The sequence below is a fragment of the Cervus canadensis genome, chromosome 25, assembly GCF_019320065.1.
Source record: "Cervus canadensis isolate Bull #8, Minnesota chromosome 25, ASM1932006v1, whole genome shotgun sequence".
In the NCBI taxonomy this organism is placed as follows: Eukaryota; Metazoa; Chordata; class Mammalia; order Artiodactyla; family Cervidae; genus Cervus; species Cervus canadensis.
The window spans coordinates 28,360,077-28,385,479 of NC_057410.1; the positions used below are offsets into that span (position 1 = coordinate 28,360,077).

Genomic DNA, 25,403 nt, shown 5'->3' on the forward strand with positions numbered 1-25,403 from the left:
CTTTGCATCAAGTGGCCAAAGTATTGGAGCTTCAGCTTCAGCATCAGTCCTTCCAATATATAATCAGGATTGATTTTCTTTAGGATTGACTGGTTTGACCTCCTTACAGTCCAAGGGATTTTCAAGAGTCTTCTTCAACACCACAATTCAAAAGCATCAATTATTTGGTGCTCAGGCTTCTTTACGGTCCAACTCTCACATCTATATGTGACTACTGGCAAAACCATAGCTTTGACTATATGGGCCTTTGTCGGCAAAGTGATGTCTCTGCTTTTTAGGATTGCTGTCCAGGTTTGTCATAGCTTTTTTCCAAGGAACAAGCGTCTTTTAATTTTATAGCTGCAGTCACCATCTGCAGTGATTTTGGAGCCCAAGAAAATAGTCTGTCACTGTTTCCATTGTTTTCCCATCTATTTGCCATGAAGTGATGAAACTGGTTGCCATGATCTCTGTTTCTTGAGTGTTGAGTTTTAAGCCAGCTTTTTCACTTTCCCTTTTCACCTTCATCAAGAGGCTCTTTATACCAATTTGCATCTGCTAATCCTAAACTCCCACTCCTACCCTCTGCCACCACCCACCTACCCTCTTGGCAACCACCAATCTATTCTGTATGTCCCTGATTTTGTTTCTGTTTCAAAGAAAAGTTCATTTGTGTCATATTTTAGATTCCACATACAAGTGACATCATATGGGATTTGGCTTTGTCTTTCTGACTTATTTCACTCAATATGATAATCTCTAGTCGCATGCATGTTGGTACAAATGGCATTATTTTATTATTTTTTATGGCTGAGTAGTATTCCATTGTATATATGTACCACATCTTCTTTATCCATTCATTTGTTGATGGACATTGAGATTGCTTCCATGTTTTGGCTATTGTGAATAGTGCTACTATGAACATAGGGATGTACATATCTTTTTAAAGTATAGTTTTGTGTGGATATATACCCAGGAGTGGGATTGTTGGATTATATAATAATTCTATTTTTAGTTTTCTGAGGAACCTCCATACTGTTTTCCACAGTGGTTGAATCACCAACAGTGTAAGGAGGGTTCCCTTTTTCCACTCCCACTCTAGCATTTGTTATTTGTAGACTTTTTGATGATGACCATTCAGACCATTATGAGGTGGTACCTCATTGTATTGATAACTTTGATTTGCATTTCTCTAACTATAAGTGATGCTGATCTTTCATTTGCCTATTGGCCATCTCTATTTCTTCTTTAGAGAAATGTTTCTTTAGGTCTTCTCCCATTTTCCGATTGGGCTGTTTTTGTTGTTTTTTTGTATGAGCTGTTTTTGAAAACTAAGCCCTTGTCAGTCACAGCATTTGCAAATATTTTCTCCCATTCAGTAGATTGTCTTTATATTTTGTTATGGTTTCCTTTGCTGTACAAAAGCTTGTAAGTCTGATGAGGTTGCCTTGGGAGACTGACCCAAGAAAATATTACTACTATTTATGTCAGAGGATGTTTTGCTTATGTTCTTTTTTAGCGGTTTTATGGTGCCATGTCCTATGTTTCAGTCTTTAAGCTATTTTGAGTTTATCTTTGTGTATGGTGAGAGGGCATGTTCTAACTTCACTGATTTACACATAGGTGTCCAACTTTCCCAACACCACTTGCTGAAGAGACTGTTTCAAAGACTCCATTTTGAGAAAAAGCCAAGTGGCAGAAAGCCACATAACAGTTGATAGTCATCCACCCACGGGATAACTGAGTATCACCTGATGTTGACCAACAGAGTTGGGTATGAGACAGGTTAAGTCATCAGTGGGGCTGAGAGGTGGTTCTACAAAGATGAGGATCATTGTGTGGGATAAGAAAATTTCAGAACCAGTACATGATCAATAATACAATCTAACACAGAATCTTTTTATTAGAAATCTGCTTTCTCAACACAACAAAAGAAAGCAAAGAGAGCAGGGATATAACTGCACCTGAGAGAGTAGTGTCAATACCATCTAGGGACACTGCAGAAGAAAATAACTTATTCATTCTGTGGTGAACTCTTGAGTCTTGTTAGAATGGATAGGATAATTAAAATTAAGGGGAAGAGTCCCTGCTCTGATAGCATGATGTGGATTGAGTTTCAGTTTTCAAGGGTGGCATAGTCATTTTTTCCCCAGAATCATGGTAGACTGATGAAAATGGTAAGATGAGAACGTCAATAGGATGTCTACATATCTCCATGACACTGACTGCTAACCTTCTGATGGTGAATAAGGGAAGCTCAGGTGAAGTTGGTATAGACAGAGGAAATAAGAACTTTGAAATTTAAACTCTAACTCATAGGCCAAGAGAAGTCGGAAGCAGGAGAGAGACAGCATCCTAAGGAATGGGCAATGCAGTTGAATAGGGGACCTGAGACAACGTGGGACCAAATACCAATAGGATGACTTAGGTGCTTTTAGATCTTCTTGCTGGAGGAGGAGGAGGTGGTGATGTATTTGATGGTGGAACTGCTGCCCCCAAGGAGCTAAAACCAGCCCCCCATGGCTCTGCCACTGCCAGAACTGAAGCCACCTCCAAGGCTGTGACCGCTGCTGTAAGGTTAGCCACTGCCCCTGTGCAGGCCTAAGCCACTGCTGACACCACTGACACCGCCATAGCCACTGGAGATGGTGAAGTGCACGTGGCCATTGTCTATCTCAGATAGGTCTCTGGATCATGTGGGCTGAGCCCAGCAGTCTCCTGCTTGATTTTGTGCAGTTCATCCCTTTGTCTGTTTATCTTGGCCTGCAGCTACTTATCCTGTAGTCCAGAAGGACAGAGAAGACGTGTGCATGGGCAGAGATGCAGTGTTTCTGGACTTTCATGTGCCAACTGTGGCTTTCAATTCCCAGCCCTCTAATAAACTTGTACCAAATGACGTGACTTCTTCTCTAGAAAAAATAGATGGCACAAGATTATTTGCTGCTGCACAATTGAATAGTTCTGTTTGATCACTGAGCATCTAGTTTTTCAATTAACTAGTGATGTTCTTTGTGATATCTAAGGGATTTCATAATCAGAAAGAGGTTGAAGGCAAAACTCAGTAGGGCAATGTCATTAAACTTTTTTCTTTTTGTTCAGTAGGCCTTATTGAAAATTCTTTAATTGTCTACGTGAATGGAACAATGACAGACATCCTATGAGATCACCCAGTGTCTTTGTATTTCGGACTCCACTCAAAAAAGTACAGTTAAGCTGGTGCAGCTGAGTGTAACCAACTGTGGGCAGGGAGTCAGGGACACAGAATTCCTCTCCCATTGCTGGAAACTGCTCACCTTTGTCTGGTATAAGGACTTGGCCTCATTTGAGCAATCTTCTCTATAGGCCTTCACCCTCAGAGATGATGCTATCCGGGTCCAGATTATGGTGGTTGTCCATGAAGAAGACCATGAAAATGTCTAAGCTCTGAGATTGCGTCTGAGGGCACTCCTACGAGATATGGATTGTCAGTGCCTCTGCTTCCAGTGATACATCTATGAGATCCACCCCCCAGCATTCCATCCACTCAGACCCTTAAGCAGAAAAATAAACAAACAGGGTGAGGAGCTCACCATCTCAAAGTAGGAATGTAAGAGAACAACTTGATCGCTAAAGGTACTTATCTTGGTGTGCAGTTCAGCCTCATTCATGCAGCATCTACCTCCTGGGAGAGGAGGAACAACTCAGACTCAGCTGACTCCCACTCCCAGCCCACCCAACATCTTCTCTTCTCAGATGTGGGCTCTTCTATCCTTCAACAAAAGGATAGGGACACCTACCATTGCTAAGCTCACTTTCTTCAGTGTTACAAATTGATTTTGTGCTTAAAGGATGAGGAGAGATGCTTGAGCCAATTCATAAAGGATTTTGAAAGAACCTGTCCTGACCCAACATTTTTGGGTCAATTACCCAATGGATAATTATTGAATGGAACTGTCAGTCTAAGGAGCCTAGGAAGTGACTATTCTCTCATCTTTTCCCCTAGTATTGGGGATATGTACTTGATAATGAAGTCTATTGTCCATTTTGTTCATTCATATTTTTCTTAGGTGATGTATTTATTTTTAATTAATTTTTATTGGAATAAAGTTGATTTACAGTGTTGTGTTGGTTTCTACTATACTGCAAAGTGAATCAGTTATATGTGTACATATATTCCCTCTTTTCTGGATTTCTTTCCCATTTAGGTCACCACAGAGCATCGAGTAGAGTTCCCTGTGCTGCACTGTAGGTTCTCATTAGTTATCTATTTTTTTTAAAAAACTTTTTATTTTGTACTGGAGTATAGCCGATTGACAATGTTGTGATAATTTCAGGTGAGCAGCGAAGGGACTTAGCCATACATATACATATATCCATTCTCCCCCAAACTCCCCTCCCATCCAGGTTGCCACATAACATTGAGCAGAGTTACATGTGCTATGCAGTAGGTCCTTGTCAGTTATCCATTTTAAATATAGCAGTGTGTATATGACCTTCCCAAACTCTCTTACTGTCCCTTCCCCCATCTCCCCCCCACCCCAACCCTGGGAACCATAATTTCCTTTTCTAAATCTGTGATTCTGTTCCTGTTTAGACAACAATTTACAATTTCCATTTCCACTGGATATTTTTTCTTAAGCAATCATGCCCACAACTGAACCTAGTCACTCAGCAGACTAAGTGTGGGTTTCAGAAAGCTGAACTATTTCTCTCCTGTAATCTACTTGTTCTTGAAATTCTCCACCAGACCCTGCATGTGTCAGTTCCCCACCAGATCCTGCATGAGCTCTGAATCTGGGCAGTCACTAAAAAAACAGAAGATAATCCTTCCACTCCCTGAGGTTGTTGATGTACTGCTCAAACATAATCACGAGGGTCAGCCTCGCAGGCTTGGATCCCTGCTCCTGAGGGAGGGTCCTCTTGGTGTCCAGGCCCTTGTTTCTCCAGGAACTACATCTGGAGGAAGGCAAGAGAGTCATTTGCTGGCCATAGAGAGCAACAAGTGTTGTCTTACTAGGTTTCCAAGAAGGCTGGAGTGGTGCTGAGCTACTAAGAGAATACAGAGACTCAGATTGGGAGGTATGCTCCCCTAATCTTCTTCCTTCTAAACTGACAGATCTCACTGATGAAATTCCCCCATGGATTTTTGAGCTGTTCCTGACCTATAAGTAAGTGTACCTATATCAGTGAATTTTCATCACTTCCTGTCTTTATTTTGGCAAGCAGAATCAAAATTTCAGTTTAAAGTGGTTTTTATCTGATATAATACATAAAGCTTTTATTTTCTAGTGGATTTCAGTAAAAGGTATGTTAAATGTTATCTAATAATTAAATACTAATCTAAACTCACATTTAGTGCTTGTATCTCTTCTAAAGCATTGTTGTAGGTGGCCATGCTCTGTCTCTAGAATAACTTCTTTATAAAAGCAAATTATAAATATTTACACATCTCAAATATTTTTTTCTCATCTCTATGGAAAATTTTTTTTTTTTACTTTCCTTCTCTTTTTTTTTTCTTCCTACTAGAAAGGTGGGCCAGAACCTCAGAGTAGGTAGTGACTGGCCTTTTCTTTGTATCCCATTGTAGACCCATTAATGGTAAGTGTTTATCTATTTCACTCTTTCCTTTTTCTCTGCTTCAGGGTTATCAAGAGTTGACAATGTTTCCTAGGCAGGAATGAGAGAAATTTGCAGGATCTAAATGATTTCATCATCTCCTGCCTGTGATACACATGGAACCTGTCCTGCATGCCAGTAGAGAGCTCCTCTGAGTCCCCTCCTCTCTTTCCCCCGAGTCTCCCCCTGATAGGACATTAGTTGGCTCTCTTGGACACTCTGCAATCCCCACTGAGGGCAGATGCTCTCAGCTCACCTTGTCGATGAAGGAGGCAGACTTGTTGTGGGTCTTGATCTGCTCCTGCTCCTCAGTCCTCACCCGCTGGATGGTGGGGTTGATTTGCAGGTTGAGAGGAGTTAGGAGACTCTGGTTGATGGTCACCTCTTGAATGCCTCCAGAGGGGCACACAGGGAAGCCAGCACCACCGAAGCCACCTCCAAAGCCAGCTCCACCACCAAGCCCAAAGCCACTACCAGCCCCAGCACCAAAACCAAACCCACTCCCGGCTCCACCTCCGAAGCCATAGCCAGCTCCAATTCTGCCGCCATATCCGCCACCGATGACACAGCTGCCCCCTGCGATGGAGATCCTCTTGGAGCCCCCCAGGCCATAGAGGCTGTGGCTGCCAAAGCCAGCTCCTCCACACACTTCAGAGAGGCCACCACTGCCCCTGGAGCGGGACAGGGACACGCTGCTGAAGCCAGAGCGGCAGACCCCAGGGACTCTGGCTGAGCCTGCACTGAAGCCCTTGCGGCTGCTGCTTTGGGTCTTCAAGATGGATTTGCAAGACATGGTTCCTGAAGAAGAGGTTAAGAAGGGTATGAGAGGAAAAGTATGAGATGGGCTTCCAGTAGCTAGTGTACAAGGAAGAATGGGTTGGGCTCAGTCCTAGAAGGTGAGCCTGAGATTGGGAAGGGCTGGGCTTTATAAACAATGAGATGATACTTGGGTTATTATAAAAGATAAGAACTAAGAAGGCTGCTTTATGGCTTCCTTTAACAAAGGGAAAAATTCTCCTGCCTTTGATCTTTGATATCAGTACGAGACTATTCCTCAATTAACTGAGGCTAGGAGTTAGACTTTGTCTCAAACAAAGGTTCAATATGCATTGAATTATGGATTTTAGAAATTTTATGAATTTATGCATTCAATATGCTTGTGTATCAGAATGTATATGCCCATTACCTTGATTTTGCAATTATTATGTCAAAGCCAGCTTTGCTTCATCCACAAGTCCAATCTGATCTTTTATAATAGCTGAGAACTTGGAAATCTAAGAGCAGTCTATTGTTTATGCCCTAAAGGAGAGATTACCATTTTCCCAGTGATTACAAATATGTTAAATTCGACTCGCTTTTCCCATTATGTAAAAATTAACAGATAGAAAAGTATGAGAACAACATAAGAGGTCCTTATTGATCTATTATGGATGGGTGCCCATTACCCAGATTTTGCAATTATTATCTCAAGGTCAACTTTATTTCATCCATAACTCCACCCACTTTCTTCATCCATCTTAAATTATTTGAAAGGAAATTCCAGAAGGAAGGTCGTAGAGTTTCATATTCAATTCAGTGTTTATGTCTAAATGATAGGCTCTTTAGAAAATGACCAAAATGCTATTTTTATAGCTTAAAAATTTAACAATAATTCTTTAACATCAAGAAGTTTAGTGAACATTCAAATTTCCCTTTATTCTTTTTTTTTCATTTATTTTTATTAGTTGGAGGCTAATTACTTTACAATATTGTAGTGGGTTTTGTCATACATTGACATGAATCAGCCATGGAGTTACATGTATTCCCCATCCCGATCCCCGCCTCCCACCTCCCTCTCTACCCGATCCCTCTGGGTCTTCCCAGTGCACCAGGCCCGAGCACTTGTCTCATGCATCCCACCTGGGCTGGTGATCTGTTTCACCATAGATAATATACATGTTTCGATGCTGTTCTCTCGAAACATCCCACCCTCGCCTTCTCCCACAGAGTCCAAAAGTCTGTTCTGTACATCTGTGTCTCTTTTCTGTTTTGCATATAGGGTTATCATTACCATCTTTCTAAATTCCATATATATGTGTTAGTATGCTGTAATGTTCTTTATCTTTCTGGCTTACTTCACTCTGTATAATGGGCTCCAGTTTCATCCATCTCATTAGAACTGACTCAAATGAATTCTTTTTAATGGCTGAGTAATATTCCATGGTGTATATGTACCACAGCTTCCTTGTCCATTCGTCTGCTGATGGGCATCTAGGTTGCTTCCATGTCCTGGCTATTATAAACAGTGCTGCGATGAACATTGGGGTGCACGTGTCTCTTTCAGATCTGGTTTCCTCAGTGTGTATGCCCAGAAGTGGGATTGCTGGGTCATATGGCAGTTCTATTTCCAGTTTTTTAAGAAATCTCCACACTGTTCTGCATAGCGGCTGTACTAGTTTGCATTCCCACCAACAGTGTAAGAGGGTTCCATTTTCTCCACACCCTCGCCAGCATTTATTGCTTGTAGACTTTGGATAGCAGCCATCCTGACTGGTGTGTAATCGCACCTCATTGTGGTTTTTATTTGCATTTCTCTGATAATGAGTGATGTTGAGCATCTTTTCATGTGTTTGTTAGCCACGTGTATATCTTCTCTGGAGAAATGTCTGTTTAGTTCTTTGGCCCATTTTTTGATTGGGTCATTTATTTTTCTGGAATTGAGCTTCAGGAGTTGCTTGTATATTTTTGAGATTAATCCTTTGTCTGTTTCTTCGTTTGCTATTATTTTCTCCCAATATGAGGGCTGTCTTTTCACCTTGCTTATAGTTTCCTTTGTAGTGCAAAAGCTTTTAAGTTTCATTAGGTCCCATTTGTTTAGTTTTGCTTTTATTTCCAATATTCTGGGAGGTGGGTCATAGAGGATCTTGCTGTGATTTATGTCGGAGAGTGTTTTGCCTATGTTCTCCTCTAGGAGTTTTATAGTTTCTGGTCTTACATTTAGATCTTTAATCCATTTTGAGTTTATTTTTGTGTATGGTGTTAGAAAGTGTTCTAGCTTCATTCTTTTACAAGTGGTTGACCAGTTATCCCAGCACCACTTGTTAAAGAGGTTGTCTTTTTTCCATTGTATATCCTTGCCTCCTTTGTCGAAGATAAGGTGTCCTTAGATTTGTGGATTTATCTCTGGGCTTTCTATTGTTCCATTGATCTATATTTCTGTCTTTGTGCCAGTACCATACTGTCTTGATGACTGTGGCTTTGTAGTACAGTTTGAAGTCAGGCAGGTTGATTCCTCCAGTTCCATTCTTCTTTCTCAAGATTACTTTGGCTATTTGAGGTTTTTTGTATTTCCATACAAATTGTGAAATTATTTGTTCTAATTCTGTGAAAAATACTGTTGGTAGCTTAATAGGGATTGCATTGAATCTATAGATTGCTTTGGGTAGTATAGCCATTTTAACAATATTGATTCTTCCAATCCATGAACACGGTATGTTTCTCCATCTGTTTGTGTCCTCTTTGATTTCTTTCATCAGTGTTTTATAGTTTTCTATGTACAGGTCTTTTATTTCTTTAGGTAGATATACTCCTAAGTATTTTATTCTTTTTGTTGCAGTGGTGAATGGTATTGTTCCCTTAATTTCTCTTTCTGTTTTCTCATTGTTAGTGTATAGGAATGCAAGGGATTTCTGTGTGTTAATTTTATATCCTGAAACTTTACTGTATTCGTTGATTAGCTCTAGTAATTTTCTGGTAGAGTCTTTAGGGTTTTCTATGTAGAGGATCATGTCATCTGCAAACAGCGAGAGTTTCACTTCTTCTTTTCCTATCTAGATTCCTTTTACTTCTTTTTCTGCTCTGATTGCTGTGGCCAAAACTTCCAAAACTATGTTGAACAGTAGTGGTGAGAGTGGGCACCCTTGTCTTGTTCCTGATTTCAGGGGAAATGCTTTCAATGTTTCACCATTGAGGGTGATGCTTGCTGTGGGTTTGTCATATACAGTTTTTATTATGTTGAGGTATGTTCCTTCTATTCCTGCTTTCTGGAGAGTTTTAATCATAAAAGGATGTTGAATTTTGTCAGAGGCTTTTTCTGCATCTATTGAGATAATCATATGGTTTTTATCTTTCAATTTGTTAATGTGGTGTATTACATTGATTGATTTGAAGATATTAAAGAATCCTTGCATTCCTGAGATAAAGCTCACTTGGTCATGGTGTATGATTTTTTTAATATGTTGTTGGATTCTGTTTGCTAGAATTTTGTTAAGGATTTTTGCCTCTATGTTCATCAGTGATATTGGCCTGTAGTTTTCCTTTTTTGTGGCATCTTTGTCTGGTTTTGGAATTAGGGTGATGGTGGCCTCATAGAATGAGTTTGGAAGTTTATCTTCTTCTGCAATTTTCTGGAAGAGTTTGAGTAAGATAGGTGTTAGCTCTTCTCTAAATTTTTGGTAGGATTCAGCTGTGAAGCCATCTGGTCCTGGGCTTTTCTTTGCTGGAAGATTTCTGATTACAGTTCCGATTTCCTTGCTTGTGATGGGTCTGTTAAGATCTTCTATTTCTTCCTGGTTCAGTTTTGGAAAGTCATACTTTTCTAAGAATTTGTCCATTTCTTCCAAGTTGTCCATTTTATTGGCATAGAGCTGCTGGTAGTAGTCTCTTATGATCCTTTGTATTTCAGTGTTGTCTGTTGTGATCTCTTCATTTTCATTTCTAATTTTGTTAATTTGGTTCTTCTCCCTTTGTTTTTTAATGAGTCTTGCTAATGGCTTGTCAATTTTGTTTATTTTTTCAAAAAACCAGCTTTTAGCTTTGTTGATTTTTGCTATGGTCTCTTTAGTTTCTTTTGCATTTATTTCTGCCCTAATTTTTAAGATTTCTTTCCTTCTACTAACCCTGGGGTTCTTCATTTCTTCCTTCTCTAGTTGCTTTAGGTGTAGAGTTAGGTTATTTATTTGACTTTTTTCTTGTTTCTTGAGGTAAGCCTGTAATGCTATGAACCTTCCCCTTAGCACTTCTTTTACAGTGTCCCATAGGTTTGGGGTTGTTGTGTTTTCATTTTCATTCATTTCTATGCATATTTTTATTTCTTTTTTGATTTCTTCTATGATTTGTTGGTTATACAGAAGCGTGTTATTTAGCCTCCATATGTTTGGATTTTTAACAATTTTTTTCCTATAATTGAGATCTAATCTTACTGCACTGTGGTCAGAAAAGATGACTGGAATGATTTCAATTTTTTTGAATTTACCAAGACTAGATTTATGGCCCAGGATGTGATCTATTCTGGAGAAGGTTCCGTGTGCACTTGAGAAAAAGGTGAAGTTGATTGTTTTGGGGTGAAGTGTCCTATAGATATCAATTAGGTCTAGCTGGTCCATTGTGTCATTTAAAGTTTGTGTTTCCTTGTTGATTTTCTGTTTAGTTGATCTATCCATAGTTGTGAGTGGGGTATTAAAGTCTCCCACTATTATTGTGTTACTATTAATTTCCTCTTTCATACTCGTTAGCGTTTGCCTTACATATTGCTGTGCTCCTATGTTGGGTGCATATATATTTATAATTGTTTTATCTTCTTCTTGGATTGATCCTTTGATCATTATGTAGTGTCTTTCTTTGTCTCTTTTCACATCCTTTATTTGAAAGTCTAATTTATCTGATATGAGTATTGCGACTCCTGCTTTTTTTGTTCTCCGTTTGCGTGAAATATTTTTTTCCAGCCCTTCACTTTTAGTCTGTATGTGTCTCTTGTTCTGAGGTGGGTCTCTTGTAGACAGCCTATATAGGGGTCTTGTTTTTGTATCCATTCAGCCCATCTTTGTCTTTTGGTTGGGGCATTCAACCCATTTACATTTAAGGTAGTTATTTATAGGTATGGTCCCGTTGCCATTTACTTTGTTGTTTTGGGTTCACGTTTATACAACCTTTCTGTGTTTCCTATCTAGAGAAGATCCTTTAGCATTTGTTGAAGAGCTGGTTTGGTGGTGCTGAATTCTCTCAGCTTTTACTTGTCTGTAAAGCTTTTGAATTCAGATATGAAGGAGATCCTTGCTGGGTACAGTAATCTAGGTTGTAGGTTATTCTCTTTCATTACTTGAAGTATGTCCTGCCATTCCCTTCTGGCCTGGAGGGTTTCTATTGATAGATCAGCTGTTATCCTTATGGGAATCCCTTTATTATGTGTTATTTGTGGCTTCTCCCTTGCTGCTTCTAATATTTGTTCTTTGTGTTTGATCTTTGTTAATTTGATTAATATGTGTCTTGGGGTGTTTCACCTTGGGTTTATCCTGTTTGGGACTCTCTGGGTTTCTTGGACTTGGGTGGCTATTTCCTTCCCCATTTTAGGGAAGTTTTCAGCTATTATCTCCTCAAGTATTTTCTCATGGCCTTTCTTTTGTCTTCTTCTTCTGGGACTCCTATGATTCAAATGTTGGGGCATTTCACATTGTCCCAGAGGTCCCTGAGGTTGTCCTCATTTCTTTTGATTCTTTTTTCTTTTTTCCTCTCTGCTTCATTTATTTCCACCATTTTATCTTCTACCTCACTTATCCTATCTTCTCTCTCCGTTATTCTACTCTTGGTTCCCTCCAGAGTGTTTTTGATCTCATGTATTGCATTATTCATTTTTAACTGAGTCTTTTTTATTTCTTCTAGGTCTTTATTAAACATTTCTTGCATCTTCTCAATCTTTGTCTCCAGGCTATTTATCTGTAACTCCATTTTGTTTTCAAGATTTTGGATCATTTTTGTTATCATTATTATAAATTCTTTTTCAGGTAGATTCCCTATCTCCTCCTCTTTTGTTTGACTTGGCAGGCATTTTTCATGTTCCTTTACCTGTTGGGTATTTCTCTGCCTTTTCGTCTTGTTTAGATTTCTGTGTCTGGAGTGGGCTTTCTGTATTCTGGAGGTCTGTGGTTCCTTTTTATTGTGGAGGTTTCACCCGGTGGGTGGGGTTGGATGATTGGCTTGTCAAGGTTTCCTGGTTAGGGAAGCTTGCGTCGGTGTTCTGGTGCGTGGAACTGAATTTCTTCTCTCTGGAGTGCAATGGAGTGCCCAGTAATGAGTTTTGAGATGGGTCTATGTGTTAGGTGTGACTTTGGACAGCCTGTATGTTGACGCTCAGGGCTATGTTCCTGCATTGCTGGAGAATTTGCGTGGTATGTCTTGCTCTGAAACTTACTGGCTCTTGGGTGGTGGTTGGTTTCAGTGTAGGTATGGAGGCTTTTGGATGGTCTCTTATTACTTAATGTTCCATGTTTTCTGGTGTTCTCAGGTTTTGGGCTTAAGTCTCCTGCCTCAGGATTTCAGTCTTATTCTTCCAGTAGTCTCAAGACTTCTCCAACTATACAGCACTGATAATAAAACTTCTAGGTTAATGGTGAAAAGATTCTCCACCATGAGGGACACCCAGAGAGGTTCACAGAGTTACATGAAAAAGAGGAGAGGGAGGAGGGAGATAGAGATAAGCAGGAGGAGAAAAAGGGGGACTCAAGAGGAGAGAGATCTACACAGTTGTCTGTTCCCAAAGTGTTCTCTGTAGCCCAGACACCCACAAAGATTCACAGAATTGGATTGGGAAGAGAAGTGGAAAGGAGGAAATAGAGGTGTTCTGAGGTAGAAAAAGGAGAGTCAAAAGTGGGAGAGAGTAATCAACACACTCCTGAAAAAAAATGGGAACTGAATATTGGATTCTTAAATGTCCAAAATTTATATCACATACTGAAAAACAAAGATTAAAAATCTAGAGTAGAGGCTAGACTCTTAAAAATACAATATTAAAAACAAAAACACAAAAAATTTTAGAAATATATATGAAGTTTGGTTTAAAAATAGGGCTTCTCTTTTTTTTTTGCAAGGTTATAGTGAAATGAAAATGAAAATTAAGGAGTAGTAGAGGAGTAATAGAGGACTTTAAAAGAAAATAAGAGAAAAAGAAAAGAAAAAAAAAAACAAGAAAAAAATTTTTTTCCTAATTAAAAAAATCATAAAAATCTATGAAAATGAAAGTTAAGGAGTAATGGGAGAGTAATAGGGAATTTTAAAAGAAAATAAGAGAAAAAATAAAAAAGAAAAGAAAAGAAAAAAAATTTTTTTAATTAAAAAAAAAAAGATAAAAATATATCTAGGAATTTCTCTGGAGCTGTTGCGGTCAGTGTGGGTTTGGTTCAGTTTCAGATAGCTCCTCGTTTCAGCTTACAGCTTACACTTCTCGATATCTGTAGGCCCCTTCTGGTGTAGTCAGTGTTATCTACAGGGATTTTAATCTGTTGCACCAGTCCCTTTTGAAGCGGTTCCCTTTGTTTATTTGGCTTCTGTTTGCCAGTCTCTTCAGTGCCTAATCTCTGCCCTGACACAGGCGGGCGGAGGTGGTCTCTTGTTCAGGTTCGCTAGTTTCGTCATGCTGTGGGGAGGGAGGGTCGCTGCTTTCCCCGTCTACACTGCTCAGGCTCCCGGCTGCTCTATATGGAGCGTGCCCTGCGTTGCGTGCGGTTCCAGTTTTCGGGTATTCCACAAAAGCATGGATTCAGTTGTGCCTGAGTTTTGTGCCTTCCCCGGCCCAAACAGCTCAGGCAGCAAGGAGCTTGAGGGGCGCCCTCTCCCCGGGTGCGGAGCGCCCTCTCCCCTCCGCAGCCCCAGCCTCAGTTTCCGTCCGCGCTGGTTGGGTGCGTGCGCCTTGTGTTTAGCCGCGACCCTCCCCGCGGATGTCAACCATCCAGAATCTCAGGAGGTCTTTGGTTAGAAACTGGAGGCCTGTTTGCAGTGTGGTAGGGGATGCCGTCTTTGGGACAGAGTTTGCCCCTTTCCCCTCCCCCCTGCCTCCTGCCTCCGGTGGGGCTGGGCCAGTCCACAGCCTGCGAGCTCTTCTCTGGACTTGCTCAGACCCTTTGTTCTGCGCACAGCCGGCAGTGTGTTCGGCCGGTTAATTTTCTCTCTCTTTTGCTATCCCACAATTTAAGTTGGTATCTCACAAAAGCTCCCTCCGATTGCCCTCAGGGCACTCAGGCCAGGTCCTTACCCTAGGCAATGCCGCCCGCTCCTCTCCGTTCTGCCCCCACTTGCTGGTGGCAGATGCGGGGGTGTGGGGTACTTTTCTGCTGGGAGTTGCTTTTAAGCACGTAATCTGTGGGTTTTATTTATTTTTCCTCCTAGTTAGGTTGCCCTCCAAGATTCGAAAACTTCCCCCAGACCCACCAGTGCGAGGGTTTCCTGGTGTTTGGAAACTTCCTCTATTAAGACTCCCTTCCCAGGATGGGTCTCCGTCCCTAGCTCTTTTGTCTCTCTTTTTATCTTTTATATTTTGTCCTACCTCCTTTTGAAGACAATGGGCTGCTTTTCTGGGCGCCTGATGTCCTCAGCTAGCAATCAGAAGTTGTTTTGTGAAGTTTGCTCTGCGTTCAATTGTTCTTTCGATGAATTTGTAGAGGAGAAAGTGGTTTCCCCGTCCTATTCCTCTGCCATCTTGGCTCCTCCCCCTCAAATTTCCCTTTATTCTTATTTATTTTTATAATTTGTTCAACTCAGGGTCTAAATAAAGTCCATGCATGTTTATTTGGGTGATATGTCCTTTAAATAATACATCCTTTATATCATTTAGCTCTTAATTTTTTGGCCATTTATTTGTTAAATAAACTAGGTTGCCTGTTGACAAAGGTCTGTATAGTCAAACCTATGGTTTTTCCAGTAGTCACATATGGATGTGAGAGTTGGACCATAAAGAAAGCTGAGCGCCAAAGAACTGATGCCTTCGAATTGTGGTGCTGGAGAAGACTCTTGAGAGTACCTTGGACAACAAGGAGATCAAACCAGTCAATCCTAAAGGAAATCAATCCTGAATATTCATTGGAAGGACTGATGCTGAAGTTGAAACTCCAATACTTTGGCCACCTGATGTGAGGAGCCGACTCATTAGAAAAGACCCTGATGCTGGGAAAGATTGAAGGCAAAAGAAGAAGAGCACAACAGATAATGAAGTGGTTAGATAGCATCACCAAGTCAATGGACATGATTGAGAAAACTCTAGAAGAGAGTGAAGGACAGGGAAGCCTGGAATGCTTTAGTCCATGGGGTTGCAAAGAGTCAGAAATAACTTAATGACCAAGCAACAACAACAACTTACCCTATAGAGTTTTCCACTCTTTGGCTTTTGTGATTGCCTTCTCTGATATCATTCCATATGAACCTGGGTCTCCTGCATTGCAGGCAGATTCTTTACCACCTGAGCCACCCAAAGCCCTATATAGATATATAGGTATAGGTAAATGTATAAATAAAAATGTATATATATTTGCAGAATGCTTGCATCATTTTGTGTTTCCACAGCAGTGTATGAGTGTTTCAGTTGCTCCATATTGTTGCCTTGGTATCCTCAATTATTGTGATGTTAGCTATCACATTCTAAGAATACATGATTGTATCTCTGTGGAGGTTTTTAAAATTTAATTTATTTAAACGTAAAACCTGCAAAAACATTTAACCCATTTCTCTCACTTCTCCCGCCTCTCCCCACCCCTGGTAACCAACAATCTGGTCTCTGCATCTATGAGTTTAGTTTTTAAATTTTTGAAAATGCATTTGCTTTTTGGATTTCACATATGAGAGATTTGCAGTACTTGTCTTTCTCTGACTTATGTCACTTAACGTAAAACCCTAGAGATCCATCCATGTTGTCACAAGCTGCAAGACTTCATTCTTTATACCCATATATGATATTTGTTGTTGTTGTTCAGTTACTAATCGTGTCCAACTCTTTGCAACTCCAGGGACTGCAGCACACCAGGCTTCCCTGTCCTTCACTCTCACCCAAAGTTTGCTCAAACTCATGTCCATTGAGTCAGTGACGCCATCCAACCATCTCATCCTCTGTCTTCCCCTTCTCCTCCTGCCTTCAATCTTTCCCAGTCTCAGGGTCTTTCCAATGAGTTGGCTTTTTGCATCAGCTAGTCAAAATATTGGAGTTTCAACTTCAGCATCAGTCCTTTCAATGAATATTCAGGATTGATTTCCTTTAGGATTTACTGGTTTGATCTCCTTGCAGTCCAAGGGACTCTAAGGAGTCTTCTCCAACACCACAATTCAGAAACATCAGTTCTTTGGCGCTCAGCTTTCCTTATGGTCCAACTCTCACATCTGTACATAACTACTGGAAAAACCATTTGACTAGATGGATCTTTGTTGGCAAAATGATGTCTTTGCTTTTTAATATGTTGTCTAGATTTTGCATAATTTAAAATCACTAAATTATGCACGTTTGCCTATATTTATTTGTCAAAATGAATCTCAATGCAAATCCCCAACCACCTAATTGAAGATATTTCTGTGCTTTGGGAGGGACCGTTTGTGTGTGTGAGGTTGCGTATGTGTGTGTACACTCTTTTCCACTAGGTGTTTAAATTATGCTTGTGTTGAATCTCCTTTGTATTCTTTGTCTATCCTATATCCTCTTGACCTTTCTTTAACCTCTTGTTAACTCCCATTAAGACCCCTGATTCTCTTTTCTCAATATTCTCCCATATGCTCTTTGCTGTTCATTCAGCATATGTCTTGCCCTTTGTACTGACATCAGCTTGGCCTTCATCTCCCTGCTAGTTTTATTTTTCTCTCTGCCTCATATCTGACTTCTCTAAATAACGTTTTATATCTTACTCTCTCATTATATGCTTTTTTCCCTTGAATTTTATAGAGGATTTATTTTGTTTTGGCAATATTTTATGATGACTTTGTTCTGATGAGTGCTCATTATCTGCCTTTTGATTTTCCTATTCATTTCATTTTTTAGTGTGTATCTCTTTTGTTGGTCCTGGAATGGTTTCCATCTGACTAGTGCTCATCTTTGAAAGAGGTGAACTCCTTCTAGATGAGTTGTTGGCAGAAAGTATTCTGGGGAGTGAGCCGGGGGCATATTCAGGCTAACAGGCTATGTAAATAATTCTGTTATTCCTTAAAAACCTTGCCCAGTGAATCACTGCAGAATAACTTATAATTCACAGTCTCCGCTTTTTTCCCTCTTGTTTAACAAAATGCTGCCAATAGGAGTAATCAAATGTCTCTGATTTGTTATCCAATTCTACTTCCCAGTTTCTAGAAAGTTCATGACTAACAGGGTCCTGCCTCAGGTCATGCACCCCGTGACTTTTGCAAACAAGAGATTCTTGGATTTGCGCCTGAGGACCTATGCTTCACACTGACTAGTAGTGTTAAATGAGTCAGCCAAGCCTGGCATGCTGAACACCTAAACATCAGGCTGCTCCTATAGCTTGTGTTCAGCTACTGTTTTTGATGAAGATTTTTTTTTGTATACCAGAAGCTGAAAAAGAACAACAAAAAATTTAAAAAGCCAAAACAGCAAACTGAGAACAACCACCTCTCCCTATGATGGGACACTCCACCACATTAACAGGGCTCGCTCTGAACCTAGAGAGCAGTCCCAGGTGAATGCTGAAGACTTCTCAAGACATTTCTGAACATCTGTTTTGCTTGGACGTAGGCACAGTTTTCTAAATGTTCTCCTATACACAGCTGCCTTTGAATGTCCTCATTTCCCAAAGAGTCTCTCTGTAGCTTAGCCTCTGGACCTTGGATGATCAGAGGGTTTACTGTGTATCTTCTCCCATAGTCTTGCCCCAGGTCTCTGTATGTTTGTAGTCTGCCCTGTAGTTTTTACTGAGTGTCCCTGCTACTTCTCTTGCCTGCATCTGAATTTATGTGAAACAAAGGTGAGAACCTTGCAACATTTCTTCAGGAATGCCCCCCAGATGTGTTTGAAGAGGCTTGCATGATAATTTGCAAATAGTCTGCATCTGCATCTCCGATTCAAGATGCATGTGCCTTGGGGTGGAGGGTGACCAAGAGGAACAAATAGGTTTGAGGGGAGACGGGAGTGTGGGAGGGGGACTGGGAAAAAAGTTCACGAACAAGGTTGCTGTCTGCTCAAGACCACAACTGCACCACATATAGGGGAGGGAAAGTGCTAGGAACATTGTCATGAAATTTTTCTGTAATATGGAAGATGGATTTTCTTGACAGCGCATTTGCTTGACTATTGCAAATTTTGAGTGTTTTCCAGATCTCCTACAATGTTTAGACAGCTTCTGGTTGTTTTCTCAATGTTTCTTTAGCAAAAGGAGAGTTTGGGGCTTTCCAGTCTGCTCTTTTGCTATCAACATCTGCACCTTAATATTTTAATTAGATAAATCCATGTCTACGTATTATTTTGCAATCTGTTTATTATTCATTGTTGTATTCTATGTATTTTTCCTAATCAGTATTTTCTTTCCATTACTCCTCATAGATACATAATAATACTGACACTAAGTGGGCATAGATTTTGGAACCCAGTCATCACATACCTGCTGTTGGGGAAGTTTTGGGGAGAGTGAGGAGGTACCAATATGAGAGGCTGCCCACTTCACTGGGGAAATGGTTATAGGAGAACACAGCAGTATACTGATAAGAAGATCCAGAGGCACCCTGCCCATGCTATTGAAACCAGGAAACTTTCTCTCGTGATGTAAGAGCCTGGAGACAAAGGAGATAATAGTCACTCATGAGGAAATAGGGACTGGTATGGCCAAAAGGCAGCACAAGTGAATGAGGAGCCTTGCACCATATACTGAGTTACATTATCCCCATTCAGAGAAGTCATAGCAGCCAGGGCACACCAGAGAGATGACAGACTCAGGTTCACCCATCTCCTAGAGAGTGTTAAGGTGTGAGAAGGTGGAAATTACCATTCTTATTTTGCCTTCACACTTTAAGAAACCAGCATCTGAGTTTTCTGCTAAATTTGATCAACTCTCCCACTTTCAGTTTTTCCAAGCTGGGAAGATGGTTGGAATTCACATCCATGTATATACGTCTTCCTGTGTTTGTACTATTTCTTCAGGATACATATACAGAAATAGAGTTTCAGTTCAGAAGTGTATATACTTTAATTAACCTTGATATACTTTCTCAGGCAAGTTTGTTGGTAAGGAAGTTAACTCTAAGTAAAAATCAAATATCCTATTTAATTGCTAAATGTTGTTCTGCTCTGATGGGCCAGAAACATGATTGCTCTAATGAACATTAAGACTTGACCCCTTGAGTGTGGGTTGAGTGGCCTTAGGAGGAGATACTAATTGATTACACTTGGCCCCAACAATAAAAAGCAGGGTATACATGATGCTGGACCAGAGTCCTCCCATGACACTTGCCAAACATTTGGATTCAATTGTATCTGTGAGGGAAAGCTGATTATCAGTATCCCAAGCTGCTGTTTGTTGACGTTCTCTACAGGAAGGGAGTGAGGCACATGGGCGTGGGGTGTGTTCTTCATGCCTGAGAAGAATGCTTCATTTGTCACATGAAAACCTCAAGAACCATTCGTGACAAAGAAAGGCTATGTGAAACCACACATTATCCCATAAATCTGCTTTATTTAGCAATACAAGTGAGCAAAGAGCAGAGGAAGCAACACAGGGATACAAACCCTGTACATCATAGAACTAGTCACTTGTGCTTTCACAATCATTGCAAGGGAGGAACACAACATCTCTGAGATTGGATCTCCTGGCCCAGTGGAAAGTAAGTGGGATTGCCCTGTCTGGACTAGGACCCAAGTAGCGACCTTCCAGTGGTGAACAATGGACGCTCAGTTGCAACAGGTTTGGGGAGAGAGAAGATGAGGACACTCAGCAACTTCAGTTCTAATTCAAGAAGTAAGAAAAGGAAGCAGAAAAGAGAAAGCAACTGGAGGAGAGAGCAAAGGAGGGAGCAAAACAGAGGGAGCTTGAGACATTGTGGGAGCTTGAGCCCATGACAGGACTTCAGTGCTTGTAGCTCTTCTTGCTGGAGGAGGAGGAGGTGGTGGTGTATTTGATGGTGGAACTGCTGCCCCCACAGGAGCTGAAGCCACCCCCGATGGCTCTGCCACTGCCAGCGCTGAAGCCACCTCCGAGGCTGTGGCCGCCGCTGTAGGAGTAGCCGCTTCCTCCGCCCACGCCTAAGCCACCGCCGAGACCGCCGGCACCGCCATAGCCACCAGAGACGGTGGACTGCACCACGGCTGCGGAGGCAAGGGGGCAAGGTCAGGACAAGATGGTGAGCTCACTCTGCCACACAGAGTCCAGTCAGGGGGACGCAAGGGCAAGGGCCGGGGGCAGGTGAAGTACTTACAGATGTTGACTTGTCCAACGCCTTCCCCACTCAGCCTAGGAGAGAGAGGACACAGCCATGATGAGGCCCAGAGCCACAGCTGGACCCGCACGGGAAACCTCCGTGTGAGGAGACTCCCCAGGAACCTGCCTTCTCAGGGCTCTTCTGGGAGTAGCACTATGACCAGCACTAGAGTGCCTTCCACATGGGCTCATTGGCAGGACTTCTTGGAGATGGAGCCAGATGATTGAGGAGGTTGTGTGAGTTACTCACCTGCACTCCTCGCCCTCCAGCAGCTTCCTGTAGGTGGCAATCTCCACGTCCAGGGCCAGCTTGACATTCATGAGCTCCTGGTACTCCTTCAGCAGCCGTGCCATGTCCTGCTTGGCCTTCTGCAGGGCGTCCTCCAGGCCAGTCAGCTTGCTCCTGGCATCCTTGAGGGCCAGCTCCCCACGCTGCTCAGCGTCGGCGATGGCGGATTGCAGGCTGGTGCACTAGAGGGGAGGAGGGGCAGATGAACCTGAGTCTGGGCTCCAGGGGAGAGGAAGCATACTTCTACTTTCCCAGTGAGGACGAGCCCTAGAGCCCAGATCTCATGGAAAAGGACATTTGATTCGTTTTGTCCAGATTTTTAAGAGTGCTCTAACTTTAATTATTCTATGAGCACCTTAAGAAATTCTATTCCTTTCCATGTTAACCACCCAAATGATGACAGGCCTAGAAGATACCACAGCAGCCCAAAGACCAAGGGACAAGGGAAGAAATGGACCCACTGACTTGTGTTGAATGTTGACAGTTTGAGTAAGTTCATGTGAATATACAATAACTTGTACAAAGCCAGAAACATCCTCAGTGAGGAGATGATTTCATCTTAAGCTGTTGAGACTTTGCCTTCCTTCCTCTTCACAGTTTTGGACAACCTTCATTTTTCCTGTGTCTTTTCTTGGATTCTTTTTACAATGAATCTGATCATATTTGCAGCATTCTTCTCCACACTATCTGTCCTAAACTTTTCTTTGTCAACTTGCATCTTGAATTCTCAACTCAATCACTCCCCTTGTGAATCTCATTTCAATGCCTCTAGACCGTATCTTTGTCCCAAGACCAGTAGAGATTCGGCCTATCCTGAGTTTGTTTCCTGCTCTTGAGTTGGGCTCCATCTCTCTAACCTGGGGAAACTCTCCCAGGGAGGAAATACATGTCCTTCTCTCCCTGCTTTTCCTCAGTTCCCAGAAATTTCCCACATGATGGTTGATGACACCTGACGGTCTAGGAAGGAAAGGATGCTTTTCTCTTCCATGGTCCCCACTGTACCTGCTTCTTGACATGATCGATCTCAGATCTCAGCCTCTGGATCACGCGGTTGATCTCAGTGATCTCCTGCTTGGTGTTACGCAGGTCATCCCCGTGTCTGCCCGCCGTCACCCGCAGCTCCTCGTACTATAAACCAGAGGGAGACAAAGTGATGTTCATAAGCTTCAGAGACACTAATCTAGTCTTTCAAAAGGGAATCTAATGGTTTTCCACAAGATATTTAAAGAAAACTGGTGTTACTAAGTCATTGACACTCTACACCCATCACACACCATCCTTGGTAGGACCACTGACTGACTGGTTCTCTTCAGGAAAAGCAATGTTCTGTACTGTTGCTGAGAGTCAACATTGAAATAAAGCTAAAACAAAGGTCACTCACCTTGATCTACATTAGCTTTCCTCCTAACTTGGGTTCTTTGACCTATGAGACTTGGACATAATTACCCAAAAGATCTACCCGAAAGTCCCCCACTTCTTAGTTGTAGTTTCCCCACTGAAGTCTATAGGCACATTGATGTTCTCAGGGGAGGCACAGGGATTCTTCATCAGCTGCCACCTCACCACTCACCTTGGACTGGTACCAGGACTCAGCCTCAGCCCGGCTCCTCTGAGCGATCTCCTCATATTGGGCTTTGACTTCAGCAATGATGCTGTCCAGGTCCAGGTTGCGGTTGTTGTCCATGGAGAGGATCACAGAAGTGTCTGAGATGTGGGTTTGCATCTGAGCCAGTTCCTGCAGAACAAGAGATCATCTGATCATCTTTGGTCCCGATTTTTAGAGAGGTACCTAGACCAAAGATATTCCACTCTTCACAAATCTCTTTAAAGGCAATGAAACAGAATGCAGAGAGATACTTACAGCCTCATAGAAGGTTCTTAGGAAGTTGATCTCATCTGTGAGAGCGTCTACCTTGGCTTGTAGTTCAACCTTGTTCATGTAGGCAATATCCACATCCTGGGGAAGAAGCCAACAGACTGGGATCAGATGAGCCCTCCTGCCCAGCCTGCTCCTGTTTTAGTCTCCTTGATGATTCTTTTCTCAGAATCCTCTCCTTCAGGAAAGGAGCATGAACCCCTGATCTGACCCATCTTACCTTCTTCAGTTTCACAAACTCATTCTCTGCTGCCGTGCGCCTGTTGATTTCATCTTCATATCTGGAATTAAAAGGAATAAAATCTAATTGAGTCAGCAGTGAAGATGATACAGAAAAAGCAGCCTGGGATATCTGCTCCCCAGATTGGATATATACAAATGAGACCTGTCAATAAGCCTAAAGGTTGTAATTTGTGGTTTCTAATTTCTTTACTCCGCTACTCTTCCCATTCAACTTTTATGGCCCTTTTGTTCTTCAGGGTTTGTGTTTAGTAACAATTATAATGTCATGTCTATTGACATGTTTTACTAAGAATCATGCCCTCATTGGACACGGTCATCTAATAGACTGCAGTGTGGGCTTCAGGAGTCTAAGGTGTTTTCGCTCCTATAACTCACTTGTTCTTGAAGTCCTCCACCGTGTCCTGCATCCCCCTGAGCTCCGAGTCCAGGCGGCCTCTCTCCCCAAGGATACTATCCAGCTGTCTCCTGAGGCTGTTGATGTACTGCTCGAACAAAGGCTCCAGGTTCTGCCTCACGGTCTTGGTACCCTGTTCCTGCAGCAGGGTCCACTTGGTGTCCAGGACCTTGTTCTGCTGCTCCAGGAATCGCACCTGCAGGGAGACAAGATGGTTATCTGTGAGTTGACAAGTCCCCAGGCCAATCTCGTGGTCCCGGTGGTGTTGGGCTGCTCCAGAGCCTGTACAGAGGCTGACAGTTCTGCTCCCCTGATTCTTCAGCTTCATACCACACAGGTCTCATGGCCAAGTTTCTCCAGGGAGCTGTCAGATGTTCCCTCCCTCTCACTGTGGAGACTGTCAGGGACTTTCAACCCTTCCTGTCTTCCTCTTGACATGAACAAGTACTAACGTACTTCATCATAGCATTTGCTCATGTTGCACAGAGCTTTTACAAAACACATGCCTCAGTTAAGGGATATCAGATATTTATAATCTAATTATTAGATTCCAATTCTATTAATGACTGGATTTAACCTTGTTTCCCATATAGTGCACGAATACAGCTGATACAAAGTCCCTTAATGCTCATTTTCTGGTTCTACAGGATATATACTTGAGTTGTGTTTCCTCAAACTCCCTTTTGTTTTTTACTTTCTTTCCTCCCTCCAGCATCCATCTATGTGGATGACTCAAATGAAGTTTCCACTGCAATACCCTTTTAACTTTCTTAGACCATTCAGAAGATCAAGCCATCTTATTGCACTCTCTCATTTTCTGTTCTTTCCTTCAGGATTATCAAGAACTGTGAATGTTTCCTCAGCAAGAAAGGGGCCAAGTGAGGGATGAGTAGTTATAAATGATTTCCATCACCTTCTGCCTGGGGTCCACATGGAGCCTGTCCTGCATCCCAGTGGAGAGCTCGCCTGAGTCCCACCTCCCTCTCCCCCGAGTCTTCCCGCCCCCGTAGGACATTAGTTGGCTCTCTTGGACACTCTGCAATCCCCACTGGGGGCAGATGCTCCCAACTCACCTTATCGATGAAGGAGGCAAACTTGTTGTTGAGGGTCTTGATCTGCTCCCGCTCCTCAGTCCTCACCCGCTGGATGGTGGGGTCGATTTGCAGGTTGAGGGGAGTCAGGAGACTCTGGTTGACGGTCACCTCTTGGATGCCTCCAGGGGGGCACACAGGAAAGCCAGCACCACCGAAGCCACCTCCAAAGCCAGCTCCACCACCAAGCCCAAAGCCACTACCAGCCCCAGCACCAAAACCAAATCCACTCCCGGCTCCACCTCCGAAGCCATAGCCAGCTCCAATTCTGCCGCCATATCCGCCACCGATGACACAGCTGCCCCCTGCAATGGAGATCCTCTTGGAGCCCCCCAGGCCATAGAGGCTGCGGCTGCCAAAGCCAGCTCCTCCACACACTCCAGCGAGGCCGCCACTGCCCCTGGAGCGGGACAGGGACACGCTACTGAAGCCAGAGCGGCAGACCCCAGGGACTCTGGCTGAGCCAGCACTGAAGCCCCTGTGGCTGCTACTTTGGGTCTTCACGATGGATTTGTAAGACATGGTTCCTGAAGAAGAAGAGACTGAGGCAGGAGCAAGGGGTGGAGTGTAGGGCTGAGAGGAGCAGGTCTGTAAGAGGAGCTTCCCGGCAGCAGCTTATATATGGAGAAACTGGGCTGGGCTCAGTCCTGGAAGGTGAGCCTGCAGGTTGGGAAGGGCCAGGCTTCACAAAGAGTGAGATCACATCGGTTTATTAGAAAAGTTATGAAATATGAAGATTGCATTTTTGGTTTCCTTTAGTCAGGGAAAATTTCTCCTGCCTTCCAGCTTTGACAGC

General features: G+C 42.4%; 2 protein-coding genes across 2 annotated transcripts; both read right to left on the reverse strand.

The window, feature by feature from the left end:
- Nucleotides 1-5,821: 5,821 nt before the first annotated feature.
- Nucleotides 5,822-6,367, reverse strand: LOC122427175 (keratin, type II cytoskeletal 6A-like). Its single transcript, XM_043446471.1, has one exon. It carries the CDS (start codon nt 6,365-6,367, stop codon nt 5,822-5,824), a length of 546 nt encoding a protein of 181 aa, XP_043302406.1.
- A 13,586-nt stretch (nt 6,368-19,953) lies between these two features.
- Nucleotides 19,954-25,203, reverse strand: LOC122427236 (keratin, type II cytoskeletal 6A-like). Its single transcript, XM_043446543.1, has 9 exons — nt 24,590-25,203; nt 23,498-23,712; nt 23,100-23,160; nt 22,865-22,960; nt 22,574-22,738; nt 22,006-22,131; nt 20,965-21,185; nt 20,713-20,747; nt 19,954-20,602 (listed from the first exon to the last, which is right to left on the reverse strand). Exons 1-9 carry the CDS (start codon nt 25,127-25,129, stop codon nt 20,364-20,366), a joined length of 1,698 nt encoding a protein of 565 aa, XP_043302478.1. The 5' UTR covers nt 25,130-25,203; the 3' UTR covers nt 19,954-20,363.
- Nucleotides 25,204-25,403: the final 200 nt, after the last annotated feature.